The sequence below is a fragment of the Leptodactylus fuscus genome, chromosome 9 (genome assembly GCF_031893055.1).
Source record: "Leptodactylus fuscus isolate aLepFus1 chromosome 9, aLepFus1.hap2, whole genome shotgun sequence".
NCBI lineage: Eukaryota > Metazoa > Chordata > Amphibia > Anura > Leptodactylidae > Leptodactylus > Leptodactylus fuscus.
The window spans coordinates 43,701,656-43,717,394 of NC_134273.1; the positions used below are offsets into that span (position 1 = coordinate 43,701,656).

At 39.9% G+C, this 15,739-nt stretch overlaps 1 protein-coding gene across 2 annotated transcripts in view; it reads left to right on the top strand.

Moving 5' to 3' along the window:
* SUN2 (Sad1 and UNC84 domain containing 2) overlaps nucleotides 1-15,739 on the top strand; it is a 38,297-nt gene that overhangs the window by 10,600 nt on the left and 11,958 nt on the right. For both annotated transcript variants that reach the window (XM_075286831.1, XM_075286832.1), the window contains exons 4-13: nucleotides 559-716; nucleotides 3,921-4,058; nucleotides 10,195-10,272; nucleotides 12,035-12,128; nucleotides 12,244-12,314; nucleotides 12,973-13,115; nucleotides 13,286-13,495; nucleotides 13,580-13,657; nucleotides 14,487-14,530; nucleotides 15,394-15,556. In XM_075286831.1, coding sequence (XP_075142932.1) covers nucleotides 559-716; nucleotides 3,921-4,058; nucleotides 10,195-10,272; nucleotides 12,035-12,128; nucleotides 12,244-12,314; nucleotides 12,973-13,115; nucleotides 13,286-13,495; nucleotides 13,580-13,657; nucleotides 14,487-14,530; nucleotides 15,394-15,556 — 1,177 coding nt within the window. The remainder of the gene's footprint in view (nucleotides 1-558; nucleotides 717-3,920; nucleotides 4,059-10,194; nucleotides 10,273-12,034; nucleotides 12,129-12,243; nucleotides 12,315-12,972; nucleotides 13,116-13,285; nucleotides 13,496-13,579; nucleotides 13,658-14,486; nucleotides 14,531-15,393; nucleotides 15,557-15,739) is intronic.

Here is a 15,739-nt window from a genome sequence, read left to right on the forward strand (position 1 = left end):
CTATTTTTGCAGTTTCCCAGTATATCCTACAGAAATATTAAATAATACTATTATGAAATACAAATTTGTCTTGTGAAAAAAAAGATCTCATACAGCACTGGGACAGAAAGATGTAAAAACTCTGGCTTTTGGAATGTAAAAACAAAAATGCAAAAATGAGATCTGGTAGTAGTGGGAAGGGGTTACGCATCAACAGGGCCTTCTAAAGATATCACTGTTTTTGCATACAGCTGTATATAGATTTTGTAGAGCAAACATGTTCCAGCTTTCTAAATGTATTGAAAGTGTAACTTTCTCAACAATTATAGAGGAGGTGAAAGCACTAGTTCATATAGTACCATTTTCAGGTCAGATACTGATGGAATTTATTGTTTTCATGAAAAGTGACAGCAAAGTAAAATTTTAATTTACCTATATTTTCAGTTAGATTTTTTCAGTTGGATTATTTGTTTTTTTAATTGGCCAGCATGATAAAAAGTTAAGACATGACAGACTATAAGGCATTTAATATTGAGTGTACAAAGTATATCCTCATCAGAGTTGTTTTTTGTTTTACAGAAGTACTAGAAGGAAAGTGACCACCACCAGACGAGTTCCCTCCTCCTTACAGACAACTGAACACACATACTACACTGAAACATCAAGTTATGTTAGCCAAGACAAAAGTGGCTTGTCCTCAGCCCTACAAGAAACAAGTTATGGAGGAAACACATGGGGTAAGACAGATGGAATAAAGGACATTACCGTTATCATGTCTTTATGCCAGGCTGGCAATTTGGCAATAGACTTTATAGGTCAAACATATGGATCCACCAGCACCAACTGTACAAAAAAGCACAGTGCAGTGCAATTTCAGTACAACTATGTTAAAAATATACCCCATTCAGTATAGCACACATTTACAGCTATATAGGCACACAGTTATAGATCTCATATAATTATTGTGATGGTTCTAAACCGTCCAGCCTAATATACTGGGAAAACACAAGCTAGTTGGTAAACTTTAAACAATGGGAGAAATTTATCAATCCCACTATACAGAGCGGGTCGGGGACACCTTGACCAGACATATTTATTCAGTTTTCTGGTGTGAGTTACGGTCACTGCACACTGACTTTTTTGGTGCTGATTTTGATGCTGAATCCGCCTTAAAATCAGTCTCCAAAAAAAAGCCCCCCAGTAGAGTTCTTGCCAAAAAACTCAGTGTGAATTGACCCTTGTAATGGAAATCTACACCCTAGTTACTAACTGGCATAGTTCTCCATTTTGGTGCTTTGGAATGTGCCTGGTTTATGAATTGTCCTTGCCCTGTTGGTGCCTTGAATAAGTCTTAAAAAATCTGCCCCAATGACTATAACGCTAAGGTCCCATGTTGCAGAAAAGCTACTTTTTTGTTGCAGATTTTACTGCGTTTTTTTTTTTTTTTTTTTTTGTTTGTTTTTGATCCAAAGCCAGGAGTGGATTTATCAAAAGGGAAAAGCATTAGTGCTTATATAGGATATATAAATCATGAAATTAAACCAACATTCGAGTGTGCTGCTCAATAGGGTGAATTCACATTCTGAGGAAACCTCATGGATGTTCTATAGGGATTATACATTCAAACACTGCTGTAATTTCCAGTATAAAGAAGCTTTAAAAAAAAAAATCAGATTGGGTGTGAGAGAATTTCTGCTGTGGATTGTAGTAACACATAGAGATTTGCCACAAACTTCAAGGCAGAAAAAAAGTCTTTTTAAGTCAGAGATCTGATAATTGTATTGTCAGTGCAGTCAGCAGTGTTATATCCTCTGGAAGTACAGACTGAAGGCTCCTGTTGAAAGGCCAGATATGATCAGCTGTTTTATGAACCTACAGACCCCACACTAGACCACCAGGTATATTACTCCTCTTAACTATCCCCAAATATAAGGAATGTATTCAACTTTCAAACCCCGCATTGTATATGGTCACATGACCAAGCAACATTGTCTGGCCACAGTACTGACATAGTAATAATAATAATGCATATGTTACATCTTTCTTGCTGCCAGCGATTGGTGGAGTGGTTGCAATATCCATACATGAACATTACAGAAATTAGTAGAGGAGCATATTAGGTTTTATGTTACATGATTTACAACAGAAATTACAGCAAAAACAAAATATAAGCACCGAGCAATCTAAAAAAACCGCTTCATTCACATGAGCAATAGAAGATTCACAGCAGCAGCGATTTCATCCGATATCCCTTGGGGAATAGTGACTATAGAAGAAGACCGATGGATGAGAAGAATACTGCGCTACTCCACGAAAGTTGACATCATACGCACTTTATTTCGATTTCTTAAAACACACTGTGTGTTTTAAGAAATCGAAATAAAGTGCGTGTGATGTCAACTTTCGTGGAGTAGCGCAGTATTCTTCTCATCCATCGGTCTTCTTCATGATTTACAACAGAGCTCCAGATGGCAACCAATATTGTCTAACAATGTACATAAGAATTTCCAACTTACCCCTCTGTTGCTTCACAGCAGGTTTTTTATATTGCAATGGGTAATATCAGCATCAAAATGTGTTGTGTGTGTGTGTGTGCATGTGACTGTATGACTTTAGTTACTAGCTCACTCCATTGTCAGCCGACGTACTTCTATTTCCATATAAAATGTGACAACTTTTCCTGTTATCATAGGCCTACGCTCATATAATGTTATCTTCCTCAAAGTCTTTTTCTTTGCCGAGCTTTAATATTTCCCCTGTATGTCAGTGCAATTGATAACTTCACAAGGTCAAAGATGGTAGATGATACTACTACCTTGTTCGTAGAAGTATGATTTTCAACAGTTTTTTTTTTTTTTTTTTTAAATCTGAATGAGTGTTTTAGTAAGACTCTGTTCATTCTTCAACTTCTTATATTAATCAGGAGTATTCTCTAACATATGTGAGCAATTGCCCATAATAGTAATTAAAACAAGCCTATATATATAATGGAGTCTTTTTTGTATTGGCCCACTGTATAAAAAATTACAGTCTACTACAGAGCTGTGGAGTTGGATTTGGAACTAGTAACTAAAAAAAATTGCTGACTCTAGCTTCAAAATAAAATAATTATTTTAATTACACTATACAGTTATTAATATTAATTAACATTTAATTAAATACATAGTTTGTTGAATAATTACTTTCATAGGAAATCAATTACTAGATTTATTTGTGAATTAAAACCGGGGCCCCACGGTTTGGAAACACAGAGATTTGCACGCGATTAGCTACATTTGGCATATGCTTAAAGAGGTATCTCGATGCATATACTGAACCTATTTATATTCTGAGATGTGTACAAAGCTTAAGTTTGACCATAATTCCAGAACAGGTGTACCTCCTGTAGAGCAATATACATTGGAAGTCAGACTCTTAAGCACATGCTTGCACAGCCTTTAAAAAGGCTATTCCACACATACCTTTTGAATGTAAATCGCCTCAGTAGTTTTTGATTAAGATCGTTTTTATTCATATGCTAATTAGCATCCAGGCAGCACAGGAAGTTCCCAGCAGCACTCCTCTCTGCTATTCTTTGCTATCTGTATATGCAAACAGGAAGCAGGAAGTCATCAACAGCCTGTGCTGTACACATACATAGGAAAGAATAGCAAAGAGGAGTACACGAAGGGACTTGTGGGTGCACCAAGAGGTTAATTAGCATATGAATAAAAACTGGCTCATTCAAAAACCACTGAGGCAATTTACATACAAAAGGTAAGTGTGGAATAGCCTTTCTAAAGGCTGTGCAAGGATGTGCTTATCTAAAAATGACTTTTTCCAATGATAGAGCCCCTTTAATTGGACTGTATTTATGCTGGACTGATGGGACTTGAGCAATAAATGATACAACATGTATGAAAAGGCTATGTTACAACACCAATGATGAATCTGTCTTGCAGGAGAAAGTGATTTGGTACGTAAAAGGATGGGGACAGATATCCCATATGTTGGCAACAAGAATGGCTTTTCTGAAGTACAGACGACCTACGACAAATCTACCTCATCTTCTGGATACTCCTCAGAAGAGGACTACACCAGTGAGAATCTTTTTTTTTTTTTTCTCATCTTACTCTACTCCATTGGTTTTTCCACTTCACATTCTTTTAACGAGACATCAACGCAGTATAAGAAATTCACTCTGCCTTTTCTGAAGTAGAGGTTTATGTGGATTAAAGGAGTTGTCGAGGATAAACTGATAATTAATTTATCCCCTCAACTAAACTCCCTCCCCCACCTAACTTCTAATTTACATCAATTTAAAAAAAAATCTATAATTACGCTTATCACTTTGTGATAATCCAGTGAAATTCCGTTTCACCGCTTCTGAAACGGAACATCACCATCATTCTTACCCTATCCCCATCAATACTTACCAAGTCTTCCTGTGTCCAGGGAACGGATTCTCCCCCTCTTCCTGTCTTGTAGCAATAGGTTAGTTGGGAGATGGGGGTGGATGAAAGGGTCTAATAATGGGCGAGATCGCTAGTCAGTGAGAGTGAGAGGGGCTAGGCTTAGTGAGATGGAGGGTTTTGTAACGGAGTGAGAGAGGAGGAGGGGGGGCTGAGTGAGAGGGAGTTAGTGCAGCAGCTACACAGGAAGCTGTACAGCAGGAAGCTAACAGCAAGTAAACAAATACAGAGGATGCAGCAGCAACCAGAGAAACCCAGAAATTACTCCAAACACTGCTAAAGGTATATGGGTGTACTTATTAACCCATCACTAGCACTAACAGATCTTTTTTTAAAAAAAAAACGATTTTCTTCTTGGAAAACCCGTTAAGACCAGGGCCCCACGGGCTGGAAACGCGGTGTTTTACAGTACTTGCAAAGTGGATGAGATTCATGCGAATCCCATGCCCACTTTTTGATTAAAACCACAGCACGCACACGCTGCAATTTCCAAAACCGTAGATATAATTGTAACAGAAAATCTGCAGAGGAAAACTCAGTGAACTTTCTGTTCAAATCGCTGCGGGAAGAACCACAATGCGTTCACATTGCAGAAACAGATTTTTGTGTTGCAGATTTTGTTGCAGTTTTCTGAGCCAAATGCATTTCATCAATTTAAGCTGAAATTTCTAAGTCAAACAAATAGATCACTCAGATAGTATCAATCGTCCACCTGGGTTTTGGTTCCGGTATACTGCTTTGTAAAGGAGAAATGTGTTTTTATTATAAAACGCCGCCTCAGGTTCCGGACCAAAAAAAGGGTAGACTCGGCTGAATGCTGGTGCACTGCATCGGCATCCAGTCACAAACTCCACTCCGGATTAGGCCCAGTGATTGGGCCTAGTCGGGAGGAGGGAGTGTCTTCAGGCCGAATGGCGAGCATCTCGCTTGATTTCAATGGGAGCCTTCTTTTTGGTCAGGATTTTGAGGTGGATACGGCCTCAAAATCCTGACCAAAAATCCCTGTGTGAACTTACCCTTATAGTGTCACAGCTGGACAATCACTTTAAAGAGGACCTTTCATCAGTTGGGACACATGTGGTTTTATATACTGCTAGAAAGGCGACAGTGTGCTGAATTCAGCACACTGTCGGCTTTCACGATCTGTGCCCCAGGTGAAAAGCTAGCGGTGCCGGTACCGTAGCTCTTCACCGTCAGAAGGGCGTTCCTGACAGTCTGTCAGGGATGCCCTTCCTCACAGCAGCGCCTATAGCGCTGTACTGTGAGAACAGGGAGGTATCCCTCCCCCAGTACTCGTCTATGGATCAGGAGGGGAGGGAGGCATTCCTCACCGCTCTCACAGTACAGTACTATAGGCACTGCTGTGAGGAAGGGCGTCCCTGACTGACTGTCAGGAACTCCCTTTTGACGGTGAAGAGTGACAGTACCGGCACCGATAGCTCTTCACCTGGGGCACAGAATGTGAAAGCTGACAGTGCACTGTAGGCTTTCTAGCAGTATATAAAACCGCATGTGCCCCAACTGATGAAAGGTCCTCTTTAAGGCTTAGGCTCCACATTGCGAAAATGCAATGTTTTGCAGTACATGCAAAGTGAATGAGATTCTGGCTAATCCCATCCACACATTGCAGAAAAAAAGCTGCTGCAGAAAAGCTGTATTTTCTTAAATGCCCACGTTTTAGAAAATCGCAGCATGTCAATTTTACTTGTGGAAACGCTGGTGTTTTCATTATTGGTTTAATAAGGTAACACAATCAACAGATAAAAACTCCGCAAAAATGCGATGCAAAACGATGCTGAAAAAAACGCAATGCATTTCCACTGCGTTTTTTTTTCATTGCATTTTTTTGTGCCTTTTGCTACATGGGGCCCTAGCCTAGGACTGTAAAGCTAAGGCCCCAAGGGCCAAAAAAAGGGGCGCTAAAGCACTGCGGGAACAACCCGCTTTGAACAGAAAGTTCACTGAGTTTTCCTCCGCGGATTTTCTGTTACAATTATATCTATGGGAAAGCCGCCAACGTTTCTGTAGATATAATTGACATGCTGCGATTTTCAAAACCACAACGGTTTTGGAAATCGCAGCGTGTCCGCGTTGCAATTTTTTTCCGCAAAGTGGGTATGGGATTCTCATGAATCCCATGCACTTTGCAAGTACTGCAAAATGCCGCAATTTTTCTTGCAGCATTTTCGCCGCGGCCAAATTGCAGCATTTCTGGCCCGTAGGGCCCCGACCTAAAGAATTAGAAGCACAAAAGATCTTAAGTCTAGCTTCACACTACCAAGCTTTTCCTGCGAAAATCAAGCAATGTGTTCTCAGCGTGAACAGTATGCCAGGACAGGGACTCCTAGCATAATAGTTATTTATTAGAGATGAGCGAACACTGTTCGGATCAGCCGATCTGAACAGCACGCACCCATAGAAATAAATGGAAGCACCTGGCACGTACACTTTGCCGGCGGCCGGTCGCCGCGCCAGGTGCTTCCATTCATTTCTATGGGTGCGTGCTGTTCGGATCGGCTGATCCGAACAGTGTTCGTTCATCTCTATTATTTATGTTGCTAGGAGACCTTGCCTCCCAGCAACATACTGTTCTGTACTACAGTATATTCACTAAAGACTCCTAGCACCATAGATAACTGTAATGCTAGGAGTCTATCTCTCTGCACACTGTTCAGGCCGGGATCAGGTCGAAGGGTTCCTGCAATCCTGGTGGTGCCAGACTGGCCTCGTCGGGTGTGGTACGCAGATCTCATGGCTCTGATAGCAGACACTCCCTGGCCTCTGCCTCTACAAAAAGATCTGCTCTCTCAGCGGTCGCTATTCCATCCTTCCTTACATCGGCTGTGTTTAACTACGTGGCTGTTGAAACCGAGGTGTTGAAGCGCCAGGGTTTTTCTGAGCCTGTTATTCGGATTATGCTTAGGGCCAGGAAGCCTCAATCAGCAAGGATATACTACCGCACCTGGAAGGCCTTCGTCCGTTGGTGTGAAGCGGAAGAGTGTCACCCTCTTGTTTTTTCTTTGCCTTGGGTCCTGGCATTTTTGCAGTCCGGGCTGGACCAGGGTCTTGGTCTGACTACCCTGAGGGGTCAGGTCTCGGTGCTTTCCATTCTTTTCCATAAGGCTATTGCCTTCTTACCTCAGGTAAAGACTTTTCTTCAGGAGGTAGCGCATTGTGTTCCTTCTTACCGGCCTCCTACTAATCCTTGGGACCTCAATCTTGTCTTAGAGGTTCTACAGACTCCTCCTTTTGAGCCTCTAAGGGACATCTCTCTTCGCCTGCTTTCTTGGAAAGTGGCGTTTTTGGTCGCTATCACTTCTATTCGTAGGGTTTCTGAACTAGCGGCTTTGTCACGCAAGTCCCCGTGCTTGGTTTTGCATAAGGACAAGGTTGTGCTTTGTCTCCCTCCATCCTTCCTTCCCAAGGTGGTGTCCTCTTTCCATATCAATGAGGACATATCAATGAGCACTCCCTCCACTGCCTGGATGTGGTCCGGGCAGTCAGAGTCTGGCTCGTACGGAGCCATTTCGGCTCTGTGATTCTCTTTTTGTTCGTCTGGAGGGATCCAGGAAGGGCTTACCTGCTTCCAAGGTGTCCATCTCTGGATGGATTCAGTCTGTCATCAAGGAAGCCTATTGGCTTAAGGGTAGGGATCCTCCCTTCCGGGTGACGGCTCATTTGACTAAGGCTGTTGGTGCCTCCTGGGCTGTTCGGCATCAGGCTTCCGTTCCCCAAGTCTGCAAGGCTACCACCTGGTCTTCGGTTCACACTTTCACTAGGCTTTATCAGATTCATTCTGTGTCTTCTGCCGATGCCAGTTTGGGTCGAAAGGTTCTTCAGGCAGCAGTGCGCTGATTGTTCACAAGGTTGTCTAAGTTTTTCCCTCCCTCTGGGACTGCTGTTGGACGTCCCATGGTCTCTGTGTCCCTCAGTGAAATATTATGAGAAAGAGGGATTTTGGTGTACTCGCCTGTAAAATCCTTTTCTCATTGTTTCACTAGGGGACACAGTTCCCCCCCGTATTGAGTTTTAGCACAGGGTTGGGGTTTTCTTTTTCCCTTCATGGGTTTAGGTTTTTTGGTGGTTTTTGGTTCCATATATTTTTGTTCATTTGGGGACTCTCTCCTACTGCTGTGGTACAAAACTGCCTGAGCATTCTGCCAGTGAGAGGGTAAAGCCTGCGTAGGCGGAACCAACCACTTTTTTCCTTCCTAGTGTCCGCCTCCTAATGACCAGGTCACTGGGGGACATGGTTTCTGTGTCCCCCAGTGAAACAACGAGAAAAGGATTTTACAGGTGAGTATACCAAAATCCCTTTTTTTTTTCTTTTTAAATGTAGATTGTGAGCCCCACATAGGGTTCACAATGTACATTTATTTTCCTATCAGTATGTCTTTTGGAATATGGGATGGAAATCCACGCAAACACGGGGAGAACATACCAACTCCTTGCAGATGTTTTTTTGCCCTTGGCGGGTTTTGAACACCAGGACTCCAGCGCTGCAAGGCTGCAGTGCTAACCACTGAGCCACCGTGTGGCCCCCCAAAATCCCTTTTTTTGCCACAAATTACACGTGTAAAAATACACATGTAAAATGTGGTAAGCCATTGAGTTCAATGTTTTTTGGGGTTTTTTGTATAACGTGCATAATTTTGCGGGCGCAAAATTATGCCCGTTATACACGTGTATATGTGTCAGAATGTGCACGCGTTAACTCTGTGTGAACTAGCCCTTATAGAAAAATAGTTAGAAATAGAATCTTGTAGTCTAGATCTTTATTAGGTTATCTTAGGTCATTATTCTTTACTATCACTGTAGAGAAAATATTCAAGCTTGACTAAAGTTTATAAAGGAGTAATAATATAAGGAAAAATAGAAAAGCATTTCCAGAGAACTGTTATTGTCACAATTCTTGTGTTAGTAATCCTCTTACATAATATATACTGTACGGATACTGTGGAAAATGCACATACTGTATAGTTTAGACTCTGTGTTCAGATAATAATAACAACGTAAAGCTGCCTATTGACGGCCAGGTGTCTTATTGATGCCAACCATCTGTCTGACCTCAGAATCCAGTCTGTAGAGGGAACTTGCTAAGTAATAAAGTCTATTAATTTAGCAGCAATTATACTGTTTTAAGCAGGTGGTCTCTACAGTTTGAGGGGGGAAGATGGCAAGTTATGGTGCTGCAGTTCTTCTGTATTTATTAGCAGCCATTCACATCATCTTTTTAACACCTGTTTAGCAGATCTGTTGAATGGATGCTAAAAGTGGATGAAATTTGCCATAACAGATGGGAAAGACTTCACAGAAGAATTGTCTGTGATAATCTATGAGCACTGTAATGTTTTTTTTATTGTGCATATATGCTTTAAAGGGGTCTTCCAATGTTAAAAAATATGGCATATTGCTAAGCCAATTCTGTGGACCCTTCAATCTCAGGATTGGGATCAGAAGTTGGTTCCTGATGGATCACAAAGCAGTCTATCAATTAATACATTGGGATTAACATTATAAGAGATAACATTGTATCTGCCTGCATCTACCATTAGGGGGGTTTAGGAGCATGCTGACTCCTATCAGTAGGGTCATCATAAAGCTATGAATGTTCAGCGGATTCAGAGCTCTGCATCTGAAAAAAATAAATTAATTGTTATAGAATTTTCAACCCAATAATAATAATAATAATAAACAATAATGAATTGAGTCGTTGTAGTGCACTCAGTCTGGTATGACAAGAAAAATCTCTTTCTTTCTCTAGGTCATTCTCATTCACAAAAAGGTCACGTACAATTGTCCCACTGGAGACAATGGATTCATCGGTTGTTTTCCTATCCAGGTAGAGATATTTTATAATAAAAAGTGTCACATTGTCCTGATATTGACCCTTTATGGACACAAGGTAACTTCTGTATTTTTATGTCGAGATGGTTATATGAGGGCTTATTCTTGGTGCTGCAAGTTTAACTTTTATTTGACACCATTTTATGGTACATATAATATTTTGATTTGAGTAAAAGTTATATTTTATCCACCTCCGGAGAGTTGCTGGTGTTTTTCTATTTTTCTACATTAAATTTTTATTTATATATAGACTTTTCAAAAACTTTTTTACTATCCCATAAGGGACATGAACTTAGGATCACTCGACCCCTTCTACAGTGCACTGCAATACTTCTGTATTGCAGTACATTGCCCATAGATTCCTTATGAGTTATAGGGAAAGGCAGCCATTGATTGGTCTCCTGGCTGCCATGGCAACTCCTCTGATCCCACAATCTCATTGTGGGGGTAATGGGGGGGGGGGGGTTGAAAGAAAGCCAATCTCACTTGCTTATTCACCCAAATATCGATATTGATATGAGTGGTTAATCTACAGGAGTCTGAGTACTATTAAAGTGCTAAGTGTTTAACTTAGGAGAAGTCATTAAATGGAGTCTATCATTGCCTAGATCGCTTTTTAACTAAGTGTATCTTTACATAGCCTTTAGAAAGTCTATTCTAGGCATACCTGTCTTTCCTTGATCCTCACAGCCATTTTTTAATAAAACTAGTTTTCTTTATATGCAAATTAAACACAGTTTCATTCAAAAATGGCTACAAGCATCAAAGAAAGACAGGTATGCCTAGAATAACCTATCTAAAGGCTATGCAAAAATATGATTAGTTAAAAAACAATACTGGCAATGATAGACTCCCTTTAATATCTTTAGCATGGAAAACTGCATTAGGCTAAGGTCACACATGCTGTTCCGCAGCAAAAAAGAGCTGTCAGAAAAACTGCAGCAGCATCATATCACGGTAATTCTCACAGCGCTTTTGACTGAAGTTTTCCTCTGCTGAGTTTCTCCCTCAACTATACCTATAGAGAAACCGCCAGAGTTTCCGTAGGTATAATTGACATACTATGATTTCAAAAAACACAATGGTTTTGGAGATGACAGAATTTCCCTTGCACATATTTTTCTGCAAAGTGTGGATGAGATTCACTAGAATTCCATCCACTTTGCAGGGACTGTAAAACACCGCAGTTGTTGCTGCCGTGACCAAAGCATATGGGTCATATGTTTGGCTTGTTCTTAGCATTGCTCTATGTGAATCTTTATACCCTAAGATCAAGCAGGAGAACAAAATGACAGGTATACGTCATAGTCAAACATGGTGACTGAAAGTCTCATTGTAGGAAAATTAACCACTAGTTGCAAGGATAATGTGCAACTTATTTAACTGCTGCATTATTCCACTCACTGAGACTCCCAACAGTCTCATAAATTTCCATGGTGTAGTAGCATGTATTCAGCTTGTCCTGACAGTGACCTTACCACTGAGAATAATGACGGACACAGGACCCCCTCTCTGCAGCCCCTACCAATTTAGCAGTTGTCACCTATGCCGTTGACAGGTGATTACTAGATAGCACTGGAACACCTCTTTAAGAAATATGATTGTTTGGATAAGTATGTCTTTTTTTTTTCTAAGCAGTCTTGGTAGGCAACATTACAGTGATTTATAGCTAAGTACTGAGATCTTGTATGTTGGACTGTTTTGTATACAAATCTTTTATTACTCTTATCTTTGAATGGTGTCACTTCATTTTGTAGGCCGTGTGTTTGGGTTAATGTACTGGTGGATTGGTACAACATGGTATCGTCTTACAACTGCCGCTTCTCTGCTGGATGTCTATATCTTAACCAGGTTAGGCAACCAAATACATGCAAGCACATATATATCTCTCTCCTTCTGTTGACCTTCTGATGGAGATTCTTTGATCTTATTAATTTAATTGATTGCAGAAACAAATGTTTTACAGGCATTACAGCGTTCTGAAGAAAGTGATGCAGATTCTGCTGCTCCTACTATTGTTGGTATCGATATTAACAGGTAAGTCCTGTGCATGGAGTCTTTTTATTTATTTATTTATTTATTTATTTATTTATTTATTTAAATTGTCAGAGCAGAATTCCCCCCCCTCCCAAAAAAAATAAATAAATAAAAAACAGTTTGTTAAGCTGGGTACGCACATAGAAATTTGCCATGGACTTTGGAGCGGATTCCACCCCCAAATCCATGGCAGATTCCATTCTGGATCTGCCTCTCATTGCTTTCAATGGGAGGCAGAGATCGTAGCAGGATGTAGAAAAAAGTCAACATCCTGCTTGTTCTGGGCTTAATCAACAGAGGAAAGCCATAATGTATTGCCGATACAAAGTATCTTTAGCAGCAATCCCGTGGCGGAAAATGAAGTGGAATTTTGTTTCACTTTCCATTGTGTGAACCGAGCCTTAGAACAGGATACACAAACTGCACTACTGAAAAAAAAAAACATGACAGATAGTGAATTTAGTCATTTGTATTATTTGTATAGTAGTATATGTCTAGTTGCTGCCTTCTTATTATAGAATATTCATCACATGATACAGTCATCCACTGGATATGTTGAAATTAATGCTATTTTTTATAACACACGATTGTATGTGATTTACATTATCATTTCTATTACTACATGTCATTCACTTGCTTCTTTAACGTCTTTTATCAGGACTGTGGTACTTCTTTCCCTATGGACTCCAGGACTTGGTATTTATCCCAAAGGCAGCTTTTTCTGGGACAGAAAAACCCACTAAAGATAATATTCAGAGAAAGGTGGATCCAGGACCACAAAACATGCCTTTAATGTTTCAGGTTTGTGACATACCAGTATAGAGGGCAATGAAATACCTGACCTTGGGATATTGGGTTTTCATGTTGCAACTCCATTGTATTTAATGGTATTTATATTGTGTTTTATTTCCAAAAATAGGATATTATTGCCAGGATTGTATAATGTACTATTTTTACTTTTTGTTATTAAGAATGAATTGATTTCCCGCATGGAATCTCTCGAGATGAGGTTTAAAGATCTTGAAAATGAACAGAAAATGCTAAAGCATGGTGAGACAAGTTCAAAATCTGTCAGTGGCCTCAGCCGAGATGAAGTGGTCGAAGTCTTCAAAGACCTGTCTTCCTCTAAAGAGACTGCGTTAAAGGAAGTCATCTTGCAAGAAGGTGCAGCCAGGACAAAGGTAAAACATAAAATAAGTTTAATTTTCTTTGCATCACATCAGTATACTGTAATCTTAATGGAATTGGTTGGGTTTATATTTTAGATTGAACTGACAACAATAAAAGAAGAGCAACAGCATAGTCTTCAGGACGTCCATCAGAAAATAAAACACATGTCCAAGGTAAAGAACATGCTATAATAGAGTAATTGACTTGTGTAGTAAAATCCCTTTTAATCTGGTGGTGCAGAAATCCTGCTAAGTGGCATGCAACAAAAATAGTTTCTTACTGGACTAATAGGTATTTACCAGATTGGCAGATTCGTCTTACCTTTAAAGGTGGTTCCTTGTTATCTATGACGTTGGTTGGTTGTTGCCTATCTAATCTCTCTTCAAGCGGGTAATAGGGGGAGAAACATTTTTCATACGTTTGCTTTTCTGCCAATGCATGTTGGCCAGACCCAATCAATCTTAGACTTTGAAATTATATTTTCAGATTTATCAGATCAATGTTTGATAAGTTAGGGTCTGACCTTCAAGACCCATGTCTGTCAGCACAGGGAAGTTACTGGACCCCTTCATTGTTTACACAAGCACAGCACCTAGTCTTTACTGGTGGACATGCTTCACACTGATGTTTGCCCCATCCAAGCACAATCACTGTATCCAGAAGACCAGAAGAATGCTGTAGCCCCTTTATTGTGCTAATGAGTGGGTATCCTGGAGTTTGGACCTCAAAGACCAAACATTGATGGCTTGTTTTAAGGATAGGCCATCAATGTTAATGTTCCAGACAGGACCTTTAATTTTGAATGTAAATAGTCTGAATGGAGTTTTATAGTATCTATGGCATATACTTGCAATGTTATACATGACACATATAAATTACTTTTCTAATACTGTTTTGTTTTTTTTAATAGATCAACAGTTTATGCACATAATGAGATGTATCATATTTGTCAATTCATATGTAATTTCATGAACTGATGATGTTTTGTTTTTCTTTCTTTAGGATATAGAAAGTCAGATTTTGCAACTTAGAACAGATGCTAAAAAGTAAGTTTGAGAAGCAATGAAAAACTGTCAAAAATGTCAAGCTTTATCATTGATTATATTAAATAACAATTCTATAAAATACATATAAACATTGTACTATTTCGATTATAGTTACCGTATTAGATTTATTGTAGCTGTAGTTTACAGGTGACTTTAAAATAAGTTCTCTAATTAACCAGGACTCGGGTTACACCTCAAAATTGGTGTCAGAAAATAGATGCAGTTAGCTCACAGCACACCTAGTATAACATATAGGCCAGGTCAAAACCAAGAGGGCAAAAAAGTAACCAAAACACCAGCGGAAGAATAACAGGGTCCAAGCCAGGGTTAAGTCCATGAGTTTGTGAATAAAGACAAAATCAGCAAGAAATCTGGTAACCAGGTAAGCATGCCAAAATCAGTAATCCGAGATACAACTAAAACCAGAGGTGATCGAAGAAGTAGCCTAAATACAGTATAATGACAGACACCCGAGGAGCCACAATGCAGAGTGTAAATACCCCGCTTCAGGTCAGGATTGGACAGTAAGGTGGATTTCTGATTGGCTTATCATCTCAGAGCTCTGACTAGCTGCAGATCGCGTGAGTTTGAGTGGTAGTCAAAGGCAACCTTAAAAATATGGCTGCACTGAAAAGTATGATGGATACAAATAGGAGTATAGATATTGAGGTTCCTAATAGGCGACATCCTTGTTGTACCAAACAACTCATGAACGTATCAGGAAAAAAGTTAATATCTCAGCAATGGAGACACGATTGGGAGGCAGAAAAAAGTGTCTTATTCATGTGAAACTCTGCTGTCTGACCATGCTTATAGTTCAGCATAGTATAAAGCAGATACTAAAGTTTCTTCTGTCTTTGTAGTTCTCCTCAAAATATGAGAGAAATGTTTGCTCAAGATGTTGGAAAGCTGGAAACAAAGCTTTTGAGTCTCCAGCAAGAACTGGAGACTGTGAGAAAAGCTCAGTCTGAACTTTCCCTGCTAATGAAAACTATCCCAGGACAAATAAGAGGAGTGAAGGATGAAGTGAGTGTCTTATGGTTTGCTTCCTTTACTGCTACATGTCACCTGATTTATATAGGTATCCAGGGAAACCTCTTTAGGACCCACATAGTGTCTTGCAGCAAGGAAAGCGCTGCGGGAAAAATTGCGGCTGTAGTGCATTATGGTTTTTCCTGCAATGATTTTCACAGAAAGTTCCCAGAGATC